At 43.4% G+C, this 21,797-nt stretch overlaps 1 protein-coding gene across 4 annotated transcripts in view; it reads right to left on the bottom strand.

Moving 5' to 3' along the window:
• The window catches only part of KIAA0319 (KIAA0319 ortholog), a 93,704-nt gene that overhangs the window by 33,919 nt on the left and 37,988 nt on the right, over window positions 1–21,797 (bottom strand). For 2 of the 4 annotated variants that reach the window (XM_032799545.2, XM_032799544.2), the window contains exons 5-13: window positions 19,049–19,153; window positions 16,155–16,252; window positions 14,752–14,839; window positions 13,544–13,636; window positions 11,698–11,830; window positions 7,192–7,420; window positions 3,975–4,098; window positions 2,689–2,821; window positions 1,260–1,408 (exon numbers count right to left, since the gene is read on the bottom strand). In XM_032799545.2, coding sequence (XP_032655436.1) covers window positions 1,260–1,408; window positions 2,689–2,821; window positions 3,975–4,098; window positions 7,192–7,420; window positions 11,698–11,830; window positions 13,544–13,636; window positions 14,752–14,839; window positions 16,155–16,252; window positions 19,049–19,153 — 1,152 coding nt within the window. Of the gene's footprint in view, window positions 1–1,259; window positions 1,409–2,670; window positions 2,822–3,974; window positions 4,099–7,191; window positions 7,421–11,697; window positions 11,831–13,543; window positions 13,637–14,751; window positions 14,840–16,154; window positions 16,253–19,048; window positions 19,154–21,797 lie in introns of all 4 variants that reach the window. The other 2 variants (XM_032799543.2, XM_032799542.2) reach the window with 1 other exon arrangement.

Below are 21,797 nucleotides of genomic sequence, written 5' to 3' on the forward strand. Positions count from 1 at the left end.
CGAAGACTGTGAATGGCTTGCCAACTACAAAACCAGTTTCTCCTCCCTTGGTTTTCACACCTCAACTGCTAGAAGAGGGCCTCATCCTCCCTGAACTCACCTCGTTATCTCCAGCCTGCTTCTTGCTTGCATATATATATATATATACACACCTGCCCCTGGAAATTTCCACTACATGCATCCGACAAAGTGGGTGTTCACCCACGAAAGCTCATGCTCCAAAATGTCTGTTAGTCTATAAGGTCCCAGAGGATTCTTTGCTGCTTTTACAGATCCAGACTAACATGGCTACCCCTCTGATACGTGACAATTCTGTTGATGCACATGAAGAAGAGACCAGATCTTCCCCCAGCTATGCTGGTGCTGCAGTGCTAGCCAGAGCAAAAAGCATTAAAAACACATTTTTGTTACTAAAGCCAGCTCTGTTGCTTAGAAGGTGCCATATTTACAGAGTGCAATGGCAGGTAAGGCTACAAGCAAATAACTTGGTAGAATACACACAAGCAAATTTTGCACTAAGGGCCTCAGCTGATTTGCATGCAACAGAACAGAGCGCATCTTTAACACAGGGATGCAAGCCCATGGAGATCATCAGCCCCTAGATATTCAGACCAAGAGGGAACAATAGATGCTGGAACTGGCCACTCCCACTCTCTGCATCTTTCTATTAAAGACTAATGTAAACTGCAGGCTGAAGTGTAGATTGCATTTCTCTCCAGACTTGTATTTGGGCCACTCCTGTCATATAGTGCTGGACAGCAGACAAACCACATTATAACTACAGCAAGGCTTTCTGCAGGGATGAGTGTGGGGCAAAACACTGTTTCTCTGTCTCTGTCCTATAGATGAACAAACATGTGAGATTTACTGTGAGATTTTAGCTGGTACCTGAGCTTCTGTTTCTTGAGTATTACTTTAACTACACAGGCAGCGGCTGCTAACTCTCTGTGAGAATGCAATATTACTCTATTCACAAAGGATACATCCTGAGGTTAACACATTCCCGTGGACATTTATTAAACAATTAATACATGTATTATTTGTGTATGTAATGAATGTAAAAAAAGTCCTAAAAGTAATTATATTACAGTCACATAAGAAACAATATCTCTTGATTAGATATTGGTTTTAGCCCAGTATGTGTCTTCGAGTTCCCTTGAAACCAAACCTGTAATCTAGTTCTGTACTAATTTCCTCCCATTTTCTAAATAATCAACATAATCACAGTGCTTTCCACATGAAGAGGTGATTTGGCTTACCTTTCTTCACAGTAACAGAGAGTGTAGCTGTGCTGCTTAATCCCTGGTAATCTTTCACGGTCAGTCGGAAGTGATAGGTACCAACCTGTAGACCGCTTACAGTTGCCACTGCTTTGTCAATGTTTCCTATTTGCACAGTGGTTGGCCCACTGAAACAAAATATCACAGAAAAATAATCAGGACAAATTCTCCCATTGGTGTCACTCCGTCATTCATTTTATTTGCATTTATGAAGCACTTACAACCACAGTGATTAAGCACTGACTGTACTGGAATTACACCAGGCATGAATGGCTCACAGAATTTGAATTTTTATTCCTGTTTTACAGATACACTAAGGCATGCCCATGGTCACACATCAAGTCACGAGCAGGAAAAGAATCCAGGAATACTTATTCCCACTCTCCTGCTTTAATATTTCAACACCACTTATGGACACATCTGCTGTAATCACAGGAGTGCCACACAGTCATTAAATATAAGGAGTGCCAGCAAATCAGGTGCCTGCTGCATCACAAGCGTGATAGCTGACTGAGTTCATATTGGTTACTTTTTATTAAGTATCTGGTCACTTGCTAGATATAAATACAATTACAAAATTTTGTAAAATATTGTAAATCATTGTCCATAGATGTTAAAGTTAAAATACTTAGACACAGAAACAGTTCAGTGCAGTCTGTTGATGAAAGCCTTTACTCAAACATATTGGGGATTTAAGCTATCATTCAGTCCCCTGTATTCACTGAGAAGTCTAGGAACATACAGTGGGAACTATGTACATTACTATGTGCAAGTCTCTTGTTCACATTTTAGGGGAGATGGGCGAGTTCCTGCCATTCTTTTTACAAACTTTCGTTTGTACTAATCTGCCATGACTCATTATAGGATGCAGGCAGAAATCTCACAGGCTTTCAAGTTGGATCTGACATTCCTATATGCCACTACCAGACATGCTGCTAATCCCACGTAGCAGAATGGCACGCAGATGCAACAGCATTACACGGCATCCAGGAAATCCAGCACCTTTTTGCTTTCATATTTTGGTTGAGGTGGGGAGGCAGAGGGACCCAGTATCAGAACAGGTTTCGAACACAATCCTTCCTTTCCTCCCACCATCTTCCTGGTTGTGTACAAACAGTGGTACTTTTCATGTGACTAAAGTTACTCATATTTGTAAGTGTTTGTAGGATCAGGGCTGGTTTACAGTGAAAGAAACAGGCTGAAGGGTTTTCCAGTCAACATTGTGGGGCATTAGTTTGCTCTGTTTAAATCCTTTACATAGTCTCACTTCCATAAAGTTTCCATCCCATCCTCCACCAAGCAAAGCAGCATGAACCCCAAAGCTATTCTCAGCCTTGCATCTCTTTTATAATAGGGTTGGATACTCTCTCAGCCAAGCAATTGGACTAACCTCATTTTTACTAGATACCTGATATTTTCCCAGTGATAGAAAACAATGCCTTGGTCATCATGACTTTTGCTTCCATCCAGTGTAGTGCTTTCCACTGGAAATGTTAATTCCTTATCCGGACCAGCCACCGCTACTGGAGGACTGTTATTTTCTGTAAAAATAATTTAAAAAAACACAACAACATATTTCCTAATCAGTCATTTGTTGGGGTTATAAATCACTGGGGCCATTTTTAATGAATACAGAGATTTAGATTTTATATGATAAGCTGTGCACACTTGCTCAAAGAATATAAAGGCAAGGATCCCCAGAGTCTGGTTTATAAAAGAGTCTGCAAGATCTTCCAGGGTGTTAGTAAGTAGTTCTGCAGAAACCCTACAGTGGGACAGATTCTGTCTGGCATTTAAGGGAGTGCTTAGAATGGGGCAGGGCATGTGGAGTTCTCGTCTGCCTCTCAAGTGTCATTTTTACAGTCATTTTTCCTGGCACAATCACACTTAAAGAGCTTTTGCATCTTCTCATAGTAGAGCTTTACTGTAGCATGGTCATCTGCATAGATCTCTACTAACAGAGTATGTCTACATGGCAATTAAAAACCTGCGGCTGGCCAATGCTAGCTGACTTGGGCTCACGTGGCTCAGTCTATGAGGATGTTTAATTCTGGTGTCAACATTTGGGCTACAGCCCAAACTCTGGGACCCTTCCACTTCGCTGAGGCCTAGAGTCTGGCAAATGCATTACGCAGAGAAAACCTTCATGAACATCTGATGAGACCTGGACCATTTGGGGTGTCCACCAGTCAGCTTCAAATCCAGAACATAATTGAAAAGGGGAAATCCTTGAACATGCAGTTTTCCAGCAACATTTATCGAGCAAGCCTATTGAGAATTCAAACCACAAAAGGAATCCTGAAGGTGAACTGCAGAGCAAAATGAAAATTGAGTGAAGCACTGATTTATGTGCCTAACGACCTCGCTAAGCGGGCTAGCTGTGCAGGAAATTCAGCACAGAACTGCATTTCAACTTTCCAAAAGTCAGTTGTGCTGAATGCCTTATGCAGTCTGCTTAGTGGGAGCTTTCTGCACAGACAGACGTGCTGTAATCTATTTTTATTTTTTACTTTGCTGTTCACCTTTAAAAGACAAAGCAAGAGAGTCTTTGATGCAGCAACCATTGGATACTCTGTCTGCCAGCTGAGAGATTCAATGCAGAAGCAATTCAGGTAAGAAGGGCCTTCAAGAACAGCTGTAATTATGATGCTGATGTATCAGCTACAAAGCTAAAGTTGTTTCCAGTTTACCTACCAGGCTGTACAATCACAGTGACCTCAGCTGTGGATCGCTGTCTTGCTGAGTCTGTAACAGTCAGCTGAAATGTATAATCTCCTTCCTGCATTGCAGATAACTGGAGGTATGGAGTCCGCACTCCCTAGTCATTAGATAAAACAGAGGATTATAGGAGATGAAGAAAGAAAAATAAAAAGGTACAAAATAGTCTAAACAATACAACTTAGTATAGTAGCCAACTAACAGTTTTAATTCATAACAATAATAAATATTTTGTCTGCTCAAATGTGTCTCAAGGGAAAAATAGATTTAAAAGCAAATTTCAGATACATTATTCAGACTTCTTATGCAAACAGGCAGTAGTATTTCATTTGTAGTCAAATATAAATTTCTTATTTTGTTATAATTGCTGATTGTTTTGAAAACAATGCAATGAACAACAATAATTTCTTGTGGAACACATGTGACATTTACATTCATAATTAACAAGTTAAATCATCATCATTATTATTACAACTTGTTTCATTTCCTGGCGGATATGTCTTTTTATTTAAACATGGCAAAGCTGTTTAAACGTAGTACTTGTAAAAAGAACAGCTTCTCTCAGTTAATATGAACACACAGTTTAACTAAAATATCATTAAAATGCAAAAACAGATCTGATTGTATTCATATTGGGAAGATAATATAGGTTTGGGTATCTATGTAATATCAATAAAATACATCTTATAACATTATATTGTGTATTGTACGTTATTGATATTTTCACTAGAAGTGAAAGAAAATATTTAGAATACAGAAAGACCAAATCCTGGGCCCACTGAAGTTAATATCACTAATATCATAATAAGTTATGTCACTGACTTTAGTAGGATCAGGATTTGGTCCTAGAGGTAAATTGCCCATCAGGTACTCTATCATAATGCCTACCTCACAATTAATAGTAATCTGATATTTAAATATAAATGGGTAAAGGGACCATTATAGCTCACCTCCCAACCACCATATCAATAAGTGATCATTTGTGGCTTCATAACAATGCTTACCATAGCAAATCATGATGCAGCACCACCTATGTCTTTGAATAAAGATGTCATTTAAAACTATATAAAGTGTAATTTTTATTATTAATTAACCAGAGCTCATTTCTGTACTAAAAATCAGCTATTGGCAAATGCAACAGTCCTCACATCCTCAGCTTTGCAGCCACGAAGACTATTCCCAGTTCTTGAGCAGAAATTGTAACATGCCCTCACATTTCAGCATTAGATGATTGATGAGCCCATTAGGTTTATTAAGCCAGTGTCCCATTCACACAGGGGAGTTGCTTTGAGCTGTAGTAACTCCCAGAGCTATAGTTACAGGTTACACAGACGCCCAATTTCTCAGACTTAGAGCTTGTCTGCACAGTTTCTGCACCACTGAATCAATTTAGAAATCAATATAGCTAAAATCAGTGCAACCTTCTATTATGAACAGTTATAGCAGTAGAAAGCTGTTTATATGAATGGGAATAACTCCGTCCATATGAAGGGTTTGTACCAATTTAATTATAATCAGTTTCTAAACTAATATAATTATAGTGATACAAAAACAGTGTAGGCAAGCCCTGAAACGTCCTCATTTTCAACATGGACAAGGCCACGTATCCTTCAAAAGTGGCTTCTGTGGTTCAGCTGATCTGGAAATTAAGTCAGTCAACTCACTGCAGAATTAAGATCTGTGGCCTTGCAGAGTGCAAAAAGCCCTGGATAATTTTCATTCAAGTGAGTTCTTAAAAGGGAAACAGCCATAAAAATTAATAGATTAAATTGGCTTAAACTTTAATACGACTGTACAATTTTACTGAGAGCGGAAGATACTATTATGATGAATGTTGAGGGACTGAAGCTGATGGATCTAAAAGCTGCATTCTGTTCATGACAAATGTAATGAGCAGCTAAGCTTATTTTTGGAGGGAAAGAGCTGAATCAATAGGAGCCTCCATACAAACGATAGGCCACATGCCAGGCTGGTCAGAAGCTGATCTATGTAGGTGGAGGGGTTTCACTGAGGACTGAATGCAAACATAGGGAGATGGGTACTGTTGGTGAAGCCCCCTCTCTCTCTGTGGGAGAAGCAGCCAGCAAGGGAAGCACTGGTAATATGTGTCAGAAACCACAATGGGGCTGGAGCAAGACCACGGCTGGAGCAGACTAAGGCAGGTACGGGAAAGTTCTAAGTCCTGGAGTGACATTAAGCAGACTGAGCTACTGTTCCTCCCAGGAGGCATATACACCTGCCCTGAAAGTCACCAGACCAGTTCCTGGCTTGTGGATTGGCTGAAGCCTAGCAACAGAATGACTCATCAGTGCACAGAGCCGGCTCCAGGCACCAGCGCAGGAAGCAGGAGCTTGGGGCTGCCAATGGAAAGGGGCGGCACGTCCAGGTCTCCGGCGGCAATTCGGCAGCAGGTCCCTCAATCCCTCTCGGAGGGAAGGACCGGCCACTAAAGAATGAAGCAGCATAGTAGTGCAGCTGCCGAAGTGCCGCCGATCGAGACTTTATCTTTCTTTTTTTTCCCCCCTTCTTTGCCGCTTGGGGTGGCAAAAAAGCTGGAGCTGGCCCTGTCAGTGCATGAGGCTCAATCAGACTCTAGTTCAGGGATGACTCGTCACCTTACAATGTGGCCCTGAAAGAAAGCCAAGTGAGAGAGGGTAGAGTGCTGTCTGGAAAGAGATTTGGAAATGTGAACAAAGAAACAGTCCTCTGATCTGTCCCTACTGTGTTCAGGGAAACAGGACTTTGCGTACATTCTTTGTACATAAACAGGATTGCGTCTAAGAAATACCTGACTCCACCATCAATTTCTCCTCCTAATGGAAACAACTTGCAAGACCCTGAATGCTTGAGTCAGAAGGGATAATGCTGCTGTTAACAGCTGGATCCAAGGAAAGAAATTGAGAGCTGGGTATTCCTGTTGAATCAAGAGGGAACAAATAATGGAGCTGCTCACAGAAAACAAAGATGGCCAAAATAAATTAAAACAACACCAAAAGGAATAAAAATAACATCTCCAGACTCTAAAAAGAATTTAATACAAGAACTGCATACTTTGCATGAGTCAAAAGGAGTAACAATATATTTTAAACAACAACTAGCAAATGTGGTGAGTGACAATTTCTAGGTATTTATTTGCTGAAATTAGAAGCAAAGATAAAACAAGCTTTTGATATTAAACAAGAAATAAGCTTACCTGCATTGCTACTACTTTGCCTTTACTTTTGGGGCTAAGTGACCACTCGTAGCTGACAATCTCATGATCATCACTGCTCTGGTTTCCGTTCAGCGTGATGAAGTTTTGGGGCAAAGTTATTGCCTGATTTGGTCCTGTGTTGGCAATGGGTTGGTAATCCACTGGTTTGTTGACTGTCAGAAATGCAATTGTGGAGTTCGCTGCTCCATCTGAATCAATTACTGTTAACCTACAGGAGGAGGGAGGATATTGAAAATCCATTAGTTTGGATTTCTGCCAAGTTCTGAGTTCAGATGACCATGTTTCTCCTACAACAGGAGATGGCAAAAATAACACCTAAAACAAAGCAAAGTCAAGAGCACTTTCCCACCCTGATGTAAAGTGTTTCTAATGTGATCAACTGCTACAAAGGAAATCCAGATTCCTAAACTCAGGTCTTCGGTAAATGATGCGGAAATGATTTTCAAAACACTGCCCTGCACTATACTGAAAATATACCTGAATTTTTTAAAATCTCCCTGTTCTGGACCACAGGTGAAATTTTGACTCCATTTAAGTCAATGGTAAAGCTCTCATTTACTTCAACAGAGACAATATTTCATCCCAAGTCCCAAATTCCTAACACTTATGAGTAAGAACCCAAGGATTTAGCTCCCCATCTAATTCCTGTTAATAACTGAAGAAAAGATTGTTTGAGAAGTTCTGAAATTAGATACCAGACCCAGCAGAGGTGATGTAATTTAGGTTCATAGTGCCTTCTTTTTCCATTGTGGAAATAAAATTATTTCTTTTAGTGGGGTTTAGCATCATCCAAAATTTTTGAAGACAATGTTAATGGAGGCTAAGTCACAATACTAAAACAAAGAAGTTATATTACTGCTAACAACAAAATGGAAATTCCATTGTACTTTAAATTACGATTGAGATATAAATCTACAAGTGAATGAAATTCTGAGGTAAAGCTACCTGATTTAGGCATTTATACCATGCTCCTCATTGGGTATCAGAACACATCTTTAACTGAGCTCAGATGAACTAGCAATTGACTGAGCCCTCAAGGGTTAACTCTCTCACTCTAGAAGGCAGCAGGAAAGGTGGGAGGGCAGACAGAGACACACATCCTGTGTGTGAGAGAAAAAAATGCATATTTCTTCTTTAAGTAGCTGACCCCAGGCTTAAGTTAATTAAATCAGCTTGCTGAGACCGCAGCTACTGCCTAGAACAGGAATCGGCAACCTATGGCACATATGGCAAAGATGGCACGCGAGCCGATTTTTTATGGCACAAGGGACCATCTGAGCCGCTCAGCCTGCCGCCACTCTGGGATTCCCGCTGCTGGCCCCTTGCCAGCTGGGGTCCCGCCGCCGGTCCCACTCAGCACCCACTGCTGGCCTGGGGGAAGGAACCCCAGCTGGCAGCAGGCTGTGACCCCAGCTGGCAGGAGCTGGCAGCTGAAACCCCAAAGCGGCAGTGGGCTGAGCCACTCAGCCCGCCACCGCTCTGGGGTTTCCACCGCCTGCTCCTGCCAGTCAGGATCCCACTGCCAGTCCCACTCAGCGCCCACTGCTGGCCTCGGGTTCCTTCCCCCAGGCTGGCAGTGGGCTGAGACCCCAGCTTGCAGGAGCTGGCAGCCAAAACCCCAGAGCGGCAGTGGATGGAGCGGCTCAGCCCGCCGCCACTCTGGAGTTCCCGCTGCTGGCCCCTTGCCAGCCGGGGTCCCGCTGCTGGTCCCACTCAGCACCCGCTGCTGCCCTGGGGGAAGGAACCACAGACTGGCAGTGGGCTGAGACCCCGGCTGGCAGGAGCCAGCGGCCAAAACCCCAGAGCAGGGCAGGCTGAGCCGCTCAGCCTGCCGCCACTCTAGGGTTTCCACCGCCGGCTCCTGCCAGCCAGGGTCCCACCGCCGGTCCCACTCAGTACCCACTGCTGGCCTGCCGTTCCTTCCCCCAGGTTGGCAGCAGGCTGAGACTCCAGCTGGCAGGAGCTGGTGGTCGAAACCCCAGCGCAGCGGCGGGCTGACCCACTCAGCCCACCACCGATCTGGGGTTCCAGCTGCTGGCCCCTTGCCAGCTGGGGTCCCCGTCGCAGCCCCACTCACCTTGCTTCCGGTTGGAGTTCCAGCACAGGTCCCCTGCCAGAGAGGGTACAGGCTTCAAGTCCTGCTCAGCCCTACCAGCTGCCAGCTCCACTCACCTCAGCTGCCGATCTGGGGTTCCAGCTGGTTAACAACTGATCACTCAGAAGCCTGTGTGCAGCTTAAAGTATCCAACTACCTGCCACCAGACACTGGAAAACTCAGCAAGGAAAAGCAAGGGCAAGGATCACACTAAACTAATAAGATCTGCATTTTAATTTCATTTTAAATAAAGCTTCTGAAACATTTTGAAAACCTTCTTTACTTTACATATAACAGTAGTTTGGTTATATATTATAGACTTATAGAGATATTCTAAAAAAAGTTAAAATGTATTATCGGAACGCGAAGCCTTAAATTAGAGTGTATACATGAAGACTCGGCACACCACTGCTGAAAGGTTGCCAATCCCTGGCCTAGAAGCTTCCTCCTTCATGTGTCCTCCCTGCTCTATGGAGGTTGGTGTAAGCAGGGTGCAGGAGCAGGGGGGAGGGGAAGACACCCTGACATTAGGCCCCCTCTTCTCCCCTTCCCTCCCAGCGGCAGATCCAGGCAGCAGTGCTCCAAGCATGTGCCTAGGGTGGCAAGCCGCAGAGGGCACCCTGCTGGTCCCTGCGAAGGCGGCAGTCAGGCAGCCTTCAGCAGCTTGCCTGTGGGAGGTCCGCCAGTTCCGTGGATTCGGTGGCAATTCAGCGGCGGGTACGCTGAAGCCGCAGGACCGGCAGACCTCTCACAGGCGCGCCACCGAAGGCTGCCTGACTGCCGTGCTTAGGGCGGCAAAGAAGCTAGAGCTGCCCCTGCTTCCCCCATACAGCAAGCAGGAGTCTCTGGGAGCACCTCCAAGGCAGAGGGCAGGAGCAGCACATGGCAGTGCGGGGGAGGGACAGCTGCTGCACAGGGAACTTAGGGGAGAGAGGAGCTGATAGGAGGGCTGCTGGTCCACCCTGGTTCCAATCACCCACCAGCTAGCCACAATGGGCTGCTCTTCCTGCAACTAGCAGTGGACAAAACAGGCAGCTGCCAAACCACATTACAAGGGAGCATTTCACAACTTTAAACCAGCATGGTCCCTAATTGATCAGCAACTTAACATCGCAACAAAGTTTACCGGACTTTAAGTGAGGAGTTCCTGTTCTTCAGTTTCCCCACCTGTACATGGGTATAATAAATGGTCACCTGACATAGGTCTTTTGAGACTTAATTCATTATTGTATGAAGAACACTTTAAGATCCTTATTCAGAAGGCATTCTAGAAGCATCCCCAGTATGAGCAATGGGTCAATTTCCAGCCTCATTTACACCCCTGAGAATATGGAGTAACTCATGAAGTCATTAGAGAGACTCCAGACTTCTATCTGCATAACTGAAAACACAATATGGACCTATATGTCAAAGCAAGTATTAGCATACAAAGCTTGCACAGAGCACCACACTTTACACACATGTACATGAACTCCAAGTTCCAACACCTCAATGATGTTATGTTATTAGGCAATTTTATAACAACTGATTTCATATCAAATTTAGGGCTCGCATTAGCAGGCAAATCACCTGTTGAAGTCCGTGACAGTTCTGCCTATAAAGGGAGTGCAAGATTGGGCCCTAAACTAAAAGTTTCTAGAAAATGGAGAATTTATCATACTGAACAAGCACTCAGAATTACAATGGCAATCTCTGCTGTTGCACAGAAACTTGGATTGGCTCCAGTTTCAGCAGGCTATGCTGGGGGGCAAATGGTAACAGTGAAAAGGCTTTACTGAAGAAGTTAATGATTCTTGCAATATTGACTCACCAGAGTGCTTTGCAGTGATGAGTCTCCTAACCCCATTCTGTCTACAGTTAGTTCTAGAGCAGGACAACAACAGTTGACTACATAGGGATATCAAGGACACTTGCCAACTTGTGGAATGAAAAATAATGAAATGAAAATAGTCTCTCCTCAATTATAGAAAACATTGGGGTGGGAGGGGTGTTGAGTTTCTGATAGATCATTTTGCATAACACCATGCTGCAAAGCAAATTTTGATTTGCTGCAACATGTCAGTCTTGTGAAATCCATGTAAGTGTTTCTGCATTATCCTACTCCCTCAGATTCTGCAACAAGCTAAACTGAGGGGAATAATTAACCAAAGACATAGCTCTCTGTTTGAGGAGGCAAACACCACCCCAAAGAATATTGTTTATTATTATTTGTATTACCGTAGCACCTAAGAGCTCTAGTCATGGACCAGAACCCCAGTGTGCCAGGCACCGTGCAAACAGAACAAAAAGCTAGTCCTTGCTCCAAAGGATATACAAAAAGAAAAAATATCTTGAATTAAAATCATGATGTGAGGCTTGAAACACAGGAGGAGGGAAAGCAGCCAACTTACCGGAAAGTGTAATTTCCGGGAACAAGGTTAGACAAGTGCAAAACAGGCGTGTCAGCTGATGCCTTCTGTTCTCGCAAGGGACCTTTAATTTCCTCCCAGTGGTAACTCAGTATCTTAGTGTCATCTCTACTTTCTACACCAATTAAAGAAAAATACCAGAGTCCAGTATTAACAGGATGAATATTAAAAACTCTCATATTAAGAAACTTTAATTGGTTTTCTATATTTATCTTTTCAGACATGTTCACACACACATGAATACCCAGAGCAATCTCAATTTGCTGACAGGTATTAAACCACAACATCTGACCCACAGCAGTATTTCCCTATACTTAGAATAAGATAACTCCTGGTTATGTTGAGGTAAATGTTGATTTTTTTAAATGGCAACAAGTCTATAAATATGTAAGTGTATAATACAGCGATTACATTTAGGAGGGGGTATATTTAGCTTCCTTATTCCATTTTAAAAGGGAAAAAAATCATGAAAGGATATAATATACCAAAGAGACCATAGGTAATTCCACTCCAGCGCTTAGGGTAGCTATCTATTTAGACTTCAATCCTGCTTAAATTTTAAAATATGTGAGTATTTCCATTGGCTTCTGTTCAATGGGACTACTTGTGCATGTGAAGTTAAGCAAGTATGGAAGTGTTTGCATGATTAGGACCCAAGGGTTGATGATTAAATAACACCAATAAAAACAGAAAGAACGGCTCAGATGATGATGAAGAAGAAGAGTGACATTCAATACAAAGCAGAAGGAGCAACGGCAAGCTTTCTGAAGGCTCCTGCCTAACTCAATACTGGAGCTGTGAAGCATAAGAGCAGCTAGAAAAGAGGTTGTAGAAGAGGTCTCAGTATCCCCTATGTTACATGGTGAGATTTCCATACCGGCCTTGAACAGATTGGCATGACAGATGACAATGGGATTGGGAACTGGAGGAAGGACAGGCTATGAGATTAGCATGTCTGTGGGTCCAATGGTCCCCAACACACTGGTCAAGTGGAGAAGCAGCTGAGGGGGCTGCACCAGAGCCCTGCACCCTGCCCCCAAATTGGAGGATGCATTTCATCTTCCCAGCCTCCCCATGCAATTTGATTATGTGAAATCTGATTGCCTGAGCTTTCCATGGGTGAAGAAAGTAGAAGGAAAGAAAAAGGGTGAGAGCTCAAGAGTGGATTATTCCATAACGAACTTCATTCAGCCTCACATCTTATACACGTTCAGCCTGATTAGCTCCTGCCACGAACCTTGTTTAGTCATATATGCCCTCATTCAGCAAAGTACTTAAACACATGCCTAACTTTAACCACAAGTAGTTCCATCAACTTCAGTGAGACTACTCACATGCTTGAAATTGGGCATGTCTTAAGGACCTAGGTGGATCAGAAGATTATCCCTGTGCAAAGTGATTGTAAAACCACCACCACCAGTCAGAGTGAATGACTGCTGATTTGATAGCATTCCCCACTCACGTTCCCAGGCATAAATGACTGCAAAGTAGTGGAGAATTAAGACCAAAGTCTATGCCCATGTTGCTTTCCACTTGAAAATGGATCTAGAGAGAGAAGCTTTCATATTTTAAAAAATAAAGGTAAACAAAAACTAGAACAGAAACAATGGGGCTCAAATTTCCTGACAAACATCATAACCAAGTGTCACTTCATCAGCAGGACAGAGATAGAGGATGTAATGTTATAAACAAACATATAATACCGAGGCTCTTATATATGAGATGTTAGAGATGGTGGTAATAAATTAAATTTACCATCCATAAGAAACAACATTACAATTCTATATAAGGATCATAGCAAAACACCAAAGAGTTGCCCAGTACATACGACTGCCATCAATGAAGGTAGAAGTTGTAGGCAAAGACACCTCCTGTGCGTTGGGGGAAGCAACTGCCACGGGTGGTTGGTTTACTCTGACTGCTGCGTGAAAAAGAGGAACAGAAAACTATGTTTAAAGAAGATCTGTGCATGGAACTCTATTCTGCTGAGATTGCTATCTGTCAAATCTATAGGCAAATCAACATCCAACCAGTGAGCAGGAAGATTAATGCTTAGGCAGTGGGGAAAATAATGGAGGTTTTGTGCGAAATCAGATAGAAACTTTGCACTTAACAATATATTTTCTATGGTGAGAAGTTAAAATGCACTTAAAATGGTGTTTTCTTAAAGAACTATGAGATAGATAATTAAATAGGAGAAAGTTGCTCAGCTTTGCTTAATCTATTGTCTAACACCACCAGAAAATTGATTTCCTGCAAATTTTGAGAGTCGCAATGCAGTTTGCTGGATACATGAAGTAATCCATGCAGTTTTGGAGCCATACTGCAGGTCTGTAAAACAACAGTCCCTCTAACCTTAATTTTAGGATCCAGACTGTGAGTGATTAGGGAGAAAGGACAATATGCTCATATACCACTACTGGTCCAGACCTTTAGCCAGGCCAAGTCCCCTTTGTGCCACCCTAACATAAAGTGGATTTAAGGCCACCCCATTAGAGTATCGAGGAATTCCCTTGATGTAGGAGAATACCCTAGTGACATCAAGCTAGCACAGGCAGAATACTTAGAATACCTGCTGTACCTTCTGGGGCACTGTAGGGCAGGGCAGGGGAAAGGATGCTAGGTCAGAGTGCACTGTGCTCCCACAGTCCTACACTGGAGACTGTTCCAAACGGCCTAAGTTAGATCAGTGCTGTGGCTGCTTTAACTTGTGGAAGGGGCCAGTTCAGACCCCAACAGCCCTCAGCAGCTCACTGTTAGGTGGGTGAGTGGGTGGAAGTGGGTCTATAGGGAGACAGACATGTGAAATAAAGCCCCTCTCCATAGGTGCACGGAGCTCTGGAACAGCTTGGGATTCTGCACACTGCACTTAATTCAATTTAGGAAAAAAGTTCCCTGAAGAAATGTGTGGGACTGGATACAAATGTGGGAGGGGGGGGCTAGTTATTCTTTTAACCCACTAACGAAGCTTTAAAAAGGTGGTAAACGAGTCCTTGTGTTGAAAAATTTAGTCACTATTCCAGCAAACTGATTTACCTGGTTTGACAGTGACATTTACAAATCCTTCTCCAAATGCGTTTTCACCAGAAACGGTCACTTTGAAGGCATAGAGGCCAACTGACAGCTGAAGCATAGAAAAGAGTGTTTCCAGTTACAGGCAGGAATTTCACAGAGATCACCTGAACATTTAAAGATTTGCCCCTCAGACTGTAAACAAGCGACTTGAAATCCAGGCCTCCATCTATAAAGGCATGCGCAAAGTGTGCTGGTCATTGCCCAGCAGTGGGGATTGAGAAGGAGCTACTTAAGACACATTTACTTTGCCCTAAAAAGGAGTTCTCAACCAGGGGTCTGAGGCCCCCTGGCGGGCCACGAGCAGATTTCAAGGGGTCCGCCATGCAGCTCCAGCATTAGACTATCTGGGGTCCAGGGCAGAAAGCTGAAGCCCCGCCATCTGGGAGTGAAGCCAAAGCCTGAATAATTTAGCTTCACGGGGCCCCTGGTGGTGTGGGGTCCAGGGCAGTTGCCCCACTTGCTACTTCCTAATGCTAACTCTGACTTTGATATGCAGAAAGCCAGTTGTTGTGGCACAGATGGGCCGTGGTGTTTTTAATAGTATGTTGGGGGGGCCTCAGAAAGAAAAAGGTTGAGAACCCCTGCCCTAAAAGATCATCAGACTGCTCTGAAATGTGTGAAGACTCTGACAAGGACAAAGGAAACAAGGGAGCCTTGACAGTCGGTAAAACAAGAATAAACTTCTCTGTGATGCATAACTTCTAAATTACAAAGACAGGAGGGTCCCATTTCACTCTAACACTATAGCTCACCAACTTTTTCTTTCTGTTGAGGAATGTTAGGCCAACTCCTCAGCTAATGTAAACTGAACATGTAACTGCTCCACGGTCTTCAGCAGAGCTCTGCTGATTCACATTAGCTGAGGGTGTAGCTTTTCGGAAAGCAGTTAGAATTGATTTATAAGCCAACAGTCCTAAAGCCAATCTGATAACATGCTGAGGGAAGCATAACTGCAGTACTCATACCAAACCAAAGATGCCTCCAATGCAGACTGAAAAAAAATCCCATTCAGCGGTTATGAGACTGAAAACAATGAGGAGTCCTTGTGGCATCTTGGAGACTAACAAATTTATTTGGGCATAAGCTTTCATGGGCTAGAACCCAGTTCATCAGATGCATGGAGTGGAAAATACAGGAGCAGGTATAAATACATGAGAAGATGTGAGTTGCCTTACCAAGTGTGAGGTCAGTCTAACGAGATAATTCAATTAACAACAGGATACCAAGGGAGGACAAATAACTTTTTAAGTGGTAACAACAGTAGCCCATTTCAGACAGTTAACAAGAAGGTATGAGTAACAGTAGGGGGAAATTAGTATTGGGGAAATTAGGTTTAGGTTTTGTAATGACCCAATCTCGCTTACTTGAGAGAGTTTCAGAGTCCGTGTATGCTTCCGCTCCATTTCACCCTCATAGTCTGCAGGGTGACTGATCAAGCTCCACTCATAGCTGTAGGCTCTTTCTGGGAGTGAAAAATTGTACAGTACTTATTAGCCTTGCCTTCAGTATAAACAACTATACAGACATATGGGGAAATAATGAAATGAGGTTGAATGTCTACAATGCAAAATAATATAGTCAGAAACAATGACTTAATAAAAACGTCAGAACGACTATACTGGGTCAGACCAATGGTTCACTTAGCTCAGTATTCTGTCTTCAGACCACGGCCGATGCCAGATGCTCCAGAGACAGTGAACAGAACAGGGCAATTATCAAGAGATCCATCCACTGTCATCCAGTCCCAGCTTCTGGCACTCAGAGGCACAGGGACACCCAGAGCACGCGGCTGCGTCCCTGACCATCTTACCTAATAGCCATTGATTGATCTATCCCCCATAAACATATCTAATTCTTTTTTGAACTCAGTTATACTTTTGGACTTCACAACATCCCCTGGCAACGAGTTTCATAGCTTGACTGCATGTTTTGTGAAGAAGTACTTTCTTTTGTTTTAAACCTACTGCATACTAACTTCACTGGGTGACCCGATTCTTGTGTTATGTGAAGGGGTAAACAACACTTTCCTATTCACTTTCTTCACACCCTTCATGATTTTATAGATCTCTCCCATATCCCCCATTAGTCATCTTTTTCTAAGCTAAACAGTCACAGTCTTTTTTAATCTTTCCTCATACGGAAACTGTTCCGTATTCCTGATGAGTTTTGTTGCCCTTCTCTGTATTTTTTCCAATTCGAATACCTCCTTTTTGAAATGGGATGACCAGAACTGCACTCAGTATTCAAGATGTGGGTGTACCATGAATTTATAGTGTGGCACTGTGATATTTTCTGCCTTATTATCTATCCCTTTCCTAATGGTTCCCAACATTGTTAGCTTTTTTGATTCCTGCTGCACATTCAGCAAATGATTTCAGAGAACTATCCATAACAACTCCAAGATGTGTTTCTTGAATGGCAATAGCTAATTTAGATCCCATCATTTTGCATGGATAGTTAGGATTATGTTTTCCAATGTGCATTACTTTGCATTTATCAACACTGGGCAAGAAAATGGCAGATGAAAATCAGTCATCCAGTTTTGTGAGAGCTCTTTGTAATTCTTCAGTCAGCTTTGGGCTAAACTACCCTTTGTAATTTGTATCATCTGCAGATTTTGACACCTCACCTCACCCCCTTTTTCCAGATCATTTATGAATATGTTGAACAGCACGGGTACCAGCTCAAATCCTTCTGGGACCGCACTATTTACCTCTCTCCCCTGTGAAAACTTCTGATCTTTGAGTCTGATCTGAATCATTGCTCCATACAGTATGTGTCAAGCTGCTTCAGCATGCTGTAACTCCTCACTTCGGAGGTGGGTCCCAGGGCAGAAGGACCCCCTGCCGCTGAATTGCAGCTGAAGACTGGAGTGGAAGAAGCTCCGGGGGGCCCAGGCCCCGCAAGAGTTTTCCGGGGCCCCTGGAGCGAGTGAAGGACCCCACTCCAGGGGCCCCAAAAAGCTCTCATGGGGACCTGGGGCAAATTGCCGCACTTGCCCCCCGCCCAGGTGGCCCTGCCTCACTGTCACTGATACCAGCTCCTGAACTGTCCTGGTGCTTAACTTTCATGCACAAAGAATTCATTCTTTGCACCAGGAGCCGACAGCATTAAGAAAAGCTCATCTTAGTGTTCTCAACCTAAATTTGTTTCCAGCAGATAGTGTGAGTAGACACATTAGTCCAGATCCTCCCTGATATAAATCGGTGTAGCTCCAGAGGAGGAGATGGTTAATTAATTTGCATGCTCATCACAAAAGCCACACTCACCAATCATAGAATCATCAACTTTAAGGTCAGAAGGGACCATTATGATCATCTAGTCTGACCTCCTGCACAATGCAGGCCACAGAATCTCACCCACCCACTCCTGTAACAAACCCCTAACCTATACCTGAGCCACTGAATTCCTCAAATTGTGGTTTAAAGACTTCAAGGTGCAGAGAATCCTCCAGCAAGTGACCCATACCCCACACTGCAGAGGAAGGCTAAAACCCCCCAGGGTCTCTGCCAATCTGCCCTGGAGGAAAATTCCTTCCCGACCCCAAATATGGCAATCAGCTAAACCCTGAGCATGTGGGCAAGACTCACAAGCCAGACACCCAGAAAAGAATTCTCTGTAGTAACTCAGATCCCACCCTATCTAACATCCCATCACAGGCCGTTGGGCATCTTTACCACTAATAGTTAAAGATCAATTAATTGCCAAAATTAGGCTATCCCATCATACCATCCCCTCCATAAACTTATCAAGCTTAGTCTTGAAGCCAGAAATGTCTTTTGCCCCCACTGCTCCTCTTGGAAGGCTCTTCCACAACTTCACTCCTCTAATGGTTAGAAACCTTCGTCTAATTTCAAGTCTAAACTTCCTGATGGCCAGTTTATATCTATTTGTTCTTGTATCCACATTGGTACTGAGCTTAAATAATTCCTCTCCTCCCTGATATTTATTCCTCTGATATATTTATAGAGAGCAATTATATCTCCCCTCAGCCTTCTATTGGTTGGGCTAAACAAGCCAAGCTCTTCGAGTCTCCTTTCATAAGGCAGGTTTTCCATTCCTCCATTAATCTCTAAATCCCACTTCGAAATGCCCCTCCGCAGCTGGTGCCACAGAGAACTGTCTCTGCAGATTAAAAGGAGAAGTTCTGCCCCTTAGGTCCCCTCCTAGCTGTGGTTGTACATACAGCCTCAAAGCCAAGCTGTGTTCATGTGTCAATATTTTATGTCTCCTTGTTTGAAAACATTGTTAAACTCACCTGTTGGGGGTGGTGGCACAACAAAGGCATTGAGTTCAACTTCGTTTTTCGGTAGAGTCACCTGTAAGTTATCTCCAGCTGACACCACGAGTTCTTTTACTGTATCTGAAGAAGATAAAAGTATTACATTTTTAAAAAACAGAATAAGGGGGGAAAGGGTTTGAAAAATAAATTGTAATAGGGATTACATATTTATTGCACATCATCTGACAACTTTCTGGGGAAAGATGGGGAAGAGTTACATTTTCTTGATAAATTTGATTACGGATTAATCTTCTCTCACCAGCTTACACTTGAGAACAGCTCCCCCTGAAGCTGAAATCAGAATTAACTCATTTTTGTTTTAAAATCGATGTTTGTGATTTTTCCAGTATACCTTGTATATTCATTTTGCTTTGAACATTAAAAATCATAATTTTCCCCCCACAGTACCAATGTGTTTTTCCTTAATAAAAGTATGGAAATTTGGGACACTAAAGGGTAACAGTGGTGAATTAGAAAGGACATGGATGAGAACCTGAGCATGGCTGCATTCAATCTATATGTAGTCTTTCCTCCAGTTTCCCAGTGACTAGCTTTCCATTTCCAACAGATACCTATAGAGGGAACATATGCAGCAAACTAGGGGCCACATTTTGCCTAACCCTGTAAATGTGCACTACAGAAAGAAGAGAGTAAAGGAAGCCTCCTCCAGCTTCCAAACCCCCCATACATGATGCTTCCAAAAAGCCATTCCTCATGTTTCCCAACTACAGACCAGGAACCAAATTAGCAAATTAAGAAGCAGTCTAAATCTCAAGAGAGGCATAACCAGGCAGATTCGGAGAAGTCAGTTCCTGCAGACCTGCTAGCACCCGGAGGTCAATGCTGACTCTTTTTACAGGTAAGTGCTACTCCTGCATGCACTCTCCCTAGCATGCCCTGAGGCACTCTCTTCTTCTGCAGGATGCCTCTGATTGCATCTGCTCTGCCTCTATAGCTCTACACAGACCACCAAACCCAACTGTATCTGTTGTGCTTAAAGGCACAATTTGGCCCTAAATTCAATCAAATGTGTTCTTGAGTTGTCAGTCAAACAGCTCTCTGTTATTCTGATAACAGGCTTCTGAATGCTTTCTAATGCTTCTTGGAAGCATTCCAAAGAAATCACAACCAGCCAAGTCAAGATTACACCAAATAAAGTAACAACACTTACTAATGCAATAGGAGCTTGCTTTTCCACTAACTGTGTACTTTTTACAGGTTGGCATGATGCCGCAATTGACATGATTAATATGTTATTCATAGCGTCACATTTTCAACGTCCATGAAAATAGCAGGAGAACATGGAACACACAGCTTGGCTAACAGGTGACAGTATGCTTTGCATCTTATTTCATGCTGCCCTCCCACTAGGAACAGTCTTCCACTTCTTGGCCAAAAAGAGTCCTTCCTCTCTTCCTTCAAACCACTCTTCCATCTACAAGGTCTACAGATCCTTTAACCAATCAGATTTGTATAGTAGTGCACGTTCAGGCAGGGTTCAGTTAAACAGAACTATATATACCCAGGGTTTTATAATCCTTCCCCAATACTGAGAGACCGCAGCCTGGAGCACCCTGCTACCAGAGGCTGCATTTGCTGATGCCCAAATGTCATTTGTAAATTTTGAGCAGGTATGCCCAGCAGACCTCATCATCTGGTTCAGAAGATCTCTCAGCCCAGGAAGCTGCTACCACTCCGAGCAAGTGGGCTTTGATGCTGGTTGCTGGAGATATTCTTGTCTGAAAGGCTTGATATATGCACTATCCCAACCATCTTGAAATGGTAGATTTTGATGCTCTTTTCTTTGGATGATAGAGAGCAGATCAAGCACAGAATTTGCAAAAGGCCTGTATGCAACTGATTTAGAGTTGAGGTCTCCATGAACATTCAATGTATGCCAGAACTTCTCTCTTGTGTGGACAGGATCACAATTTCCTCAGTTCTGAAAAACTGAGTTAGTTTTTGGGATACAGGCTGGGTCTTTTTGAAAACCGTCTTTTCATTGTAGAATGTGCTATATTGCTTCTCAATAGGTGAAGCCCCAGACTCTGACACTCTCTTGGTGGAGGTGATGTCCATCAGGAAAGCATCCTTGGTGGAGAGGAAATACAGGGATACCTTCCTGAGGGGTTCAAAGTGATGCAGAGTCAGTGCGTTAAGAACCACATTGTGGTTCTATGGCAGCACTTGATTAATCTTAAAAGGATGAAGTAAAGATGCAGCTCTGAGGAAACACTAGCAGGAGGGAGGTTCAGTGCTACCTGCCCCTTGACTTCTCCCAAGTCCCATTTTAAGTCTTCTTCAGCCCTCTCCCTCTCTTGGATGCTACTGAGGAGAGGCAAGAGGGAGCACGGAAAAAGCTGCCTGGCCTGTGGTTGAAGCCACACACTTTGTGATATGGGGCTCATCTCATTGCTCAGGGGGCCCCTTTGTAGCTTTTTTCCCTTTGTCATGGTAGGGGGGACTGACACGTGCTTCAGGGTCCTGCGTTCCTGCATGTTTGGGTCCAGGCTGGCTACTCTTGGCTCAAAAGAGAAATTCTCCAAAAATCCCTGCTCTGATGGCTCCACTGAGATGTGCAAGGCTCTTCTGCCAGGCACTCCCATGAGCAGAGTGGAGCAAACAGCACACATTCAGGCTTTCCCCTTCTTCCCATTCTCCTCCATGCTGAATTCAAGTTTTGCCCTCTAACAGTCGAGCAAAACACTGACTTTTGGAAATATGT

The sequence above is a fragment of the Chelonoidis abingdonii genome, chromosome 2 (genome assembly GCF_003597395.2).
Source record: "Chelonoidis abingdonii isolate Lonesome George chromosome 2, CheloAbing_2.0, whole genome shotgun sequence".
Taxonomy (NCBI): domain Eukaryota; kingdom Metazoa; phylum Chordata; order Testudines; family Testudinidae; genus Chelonoidis; species Chelonoidis abingdonii.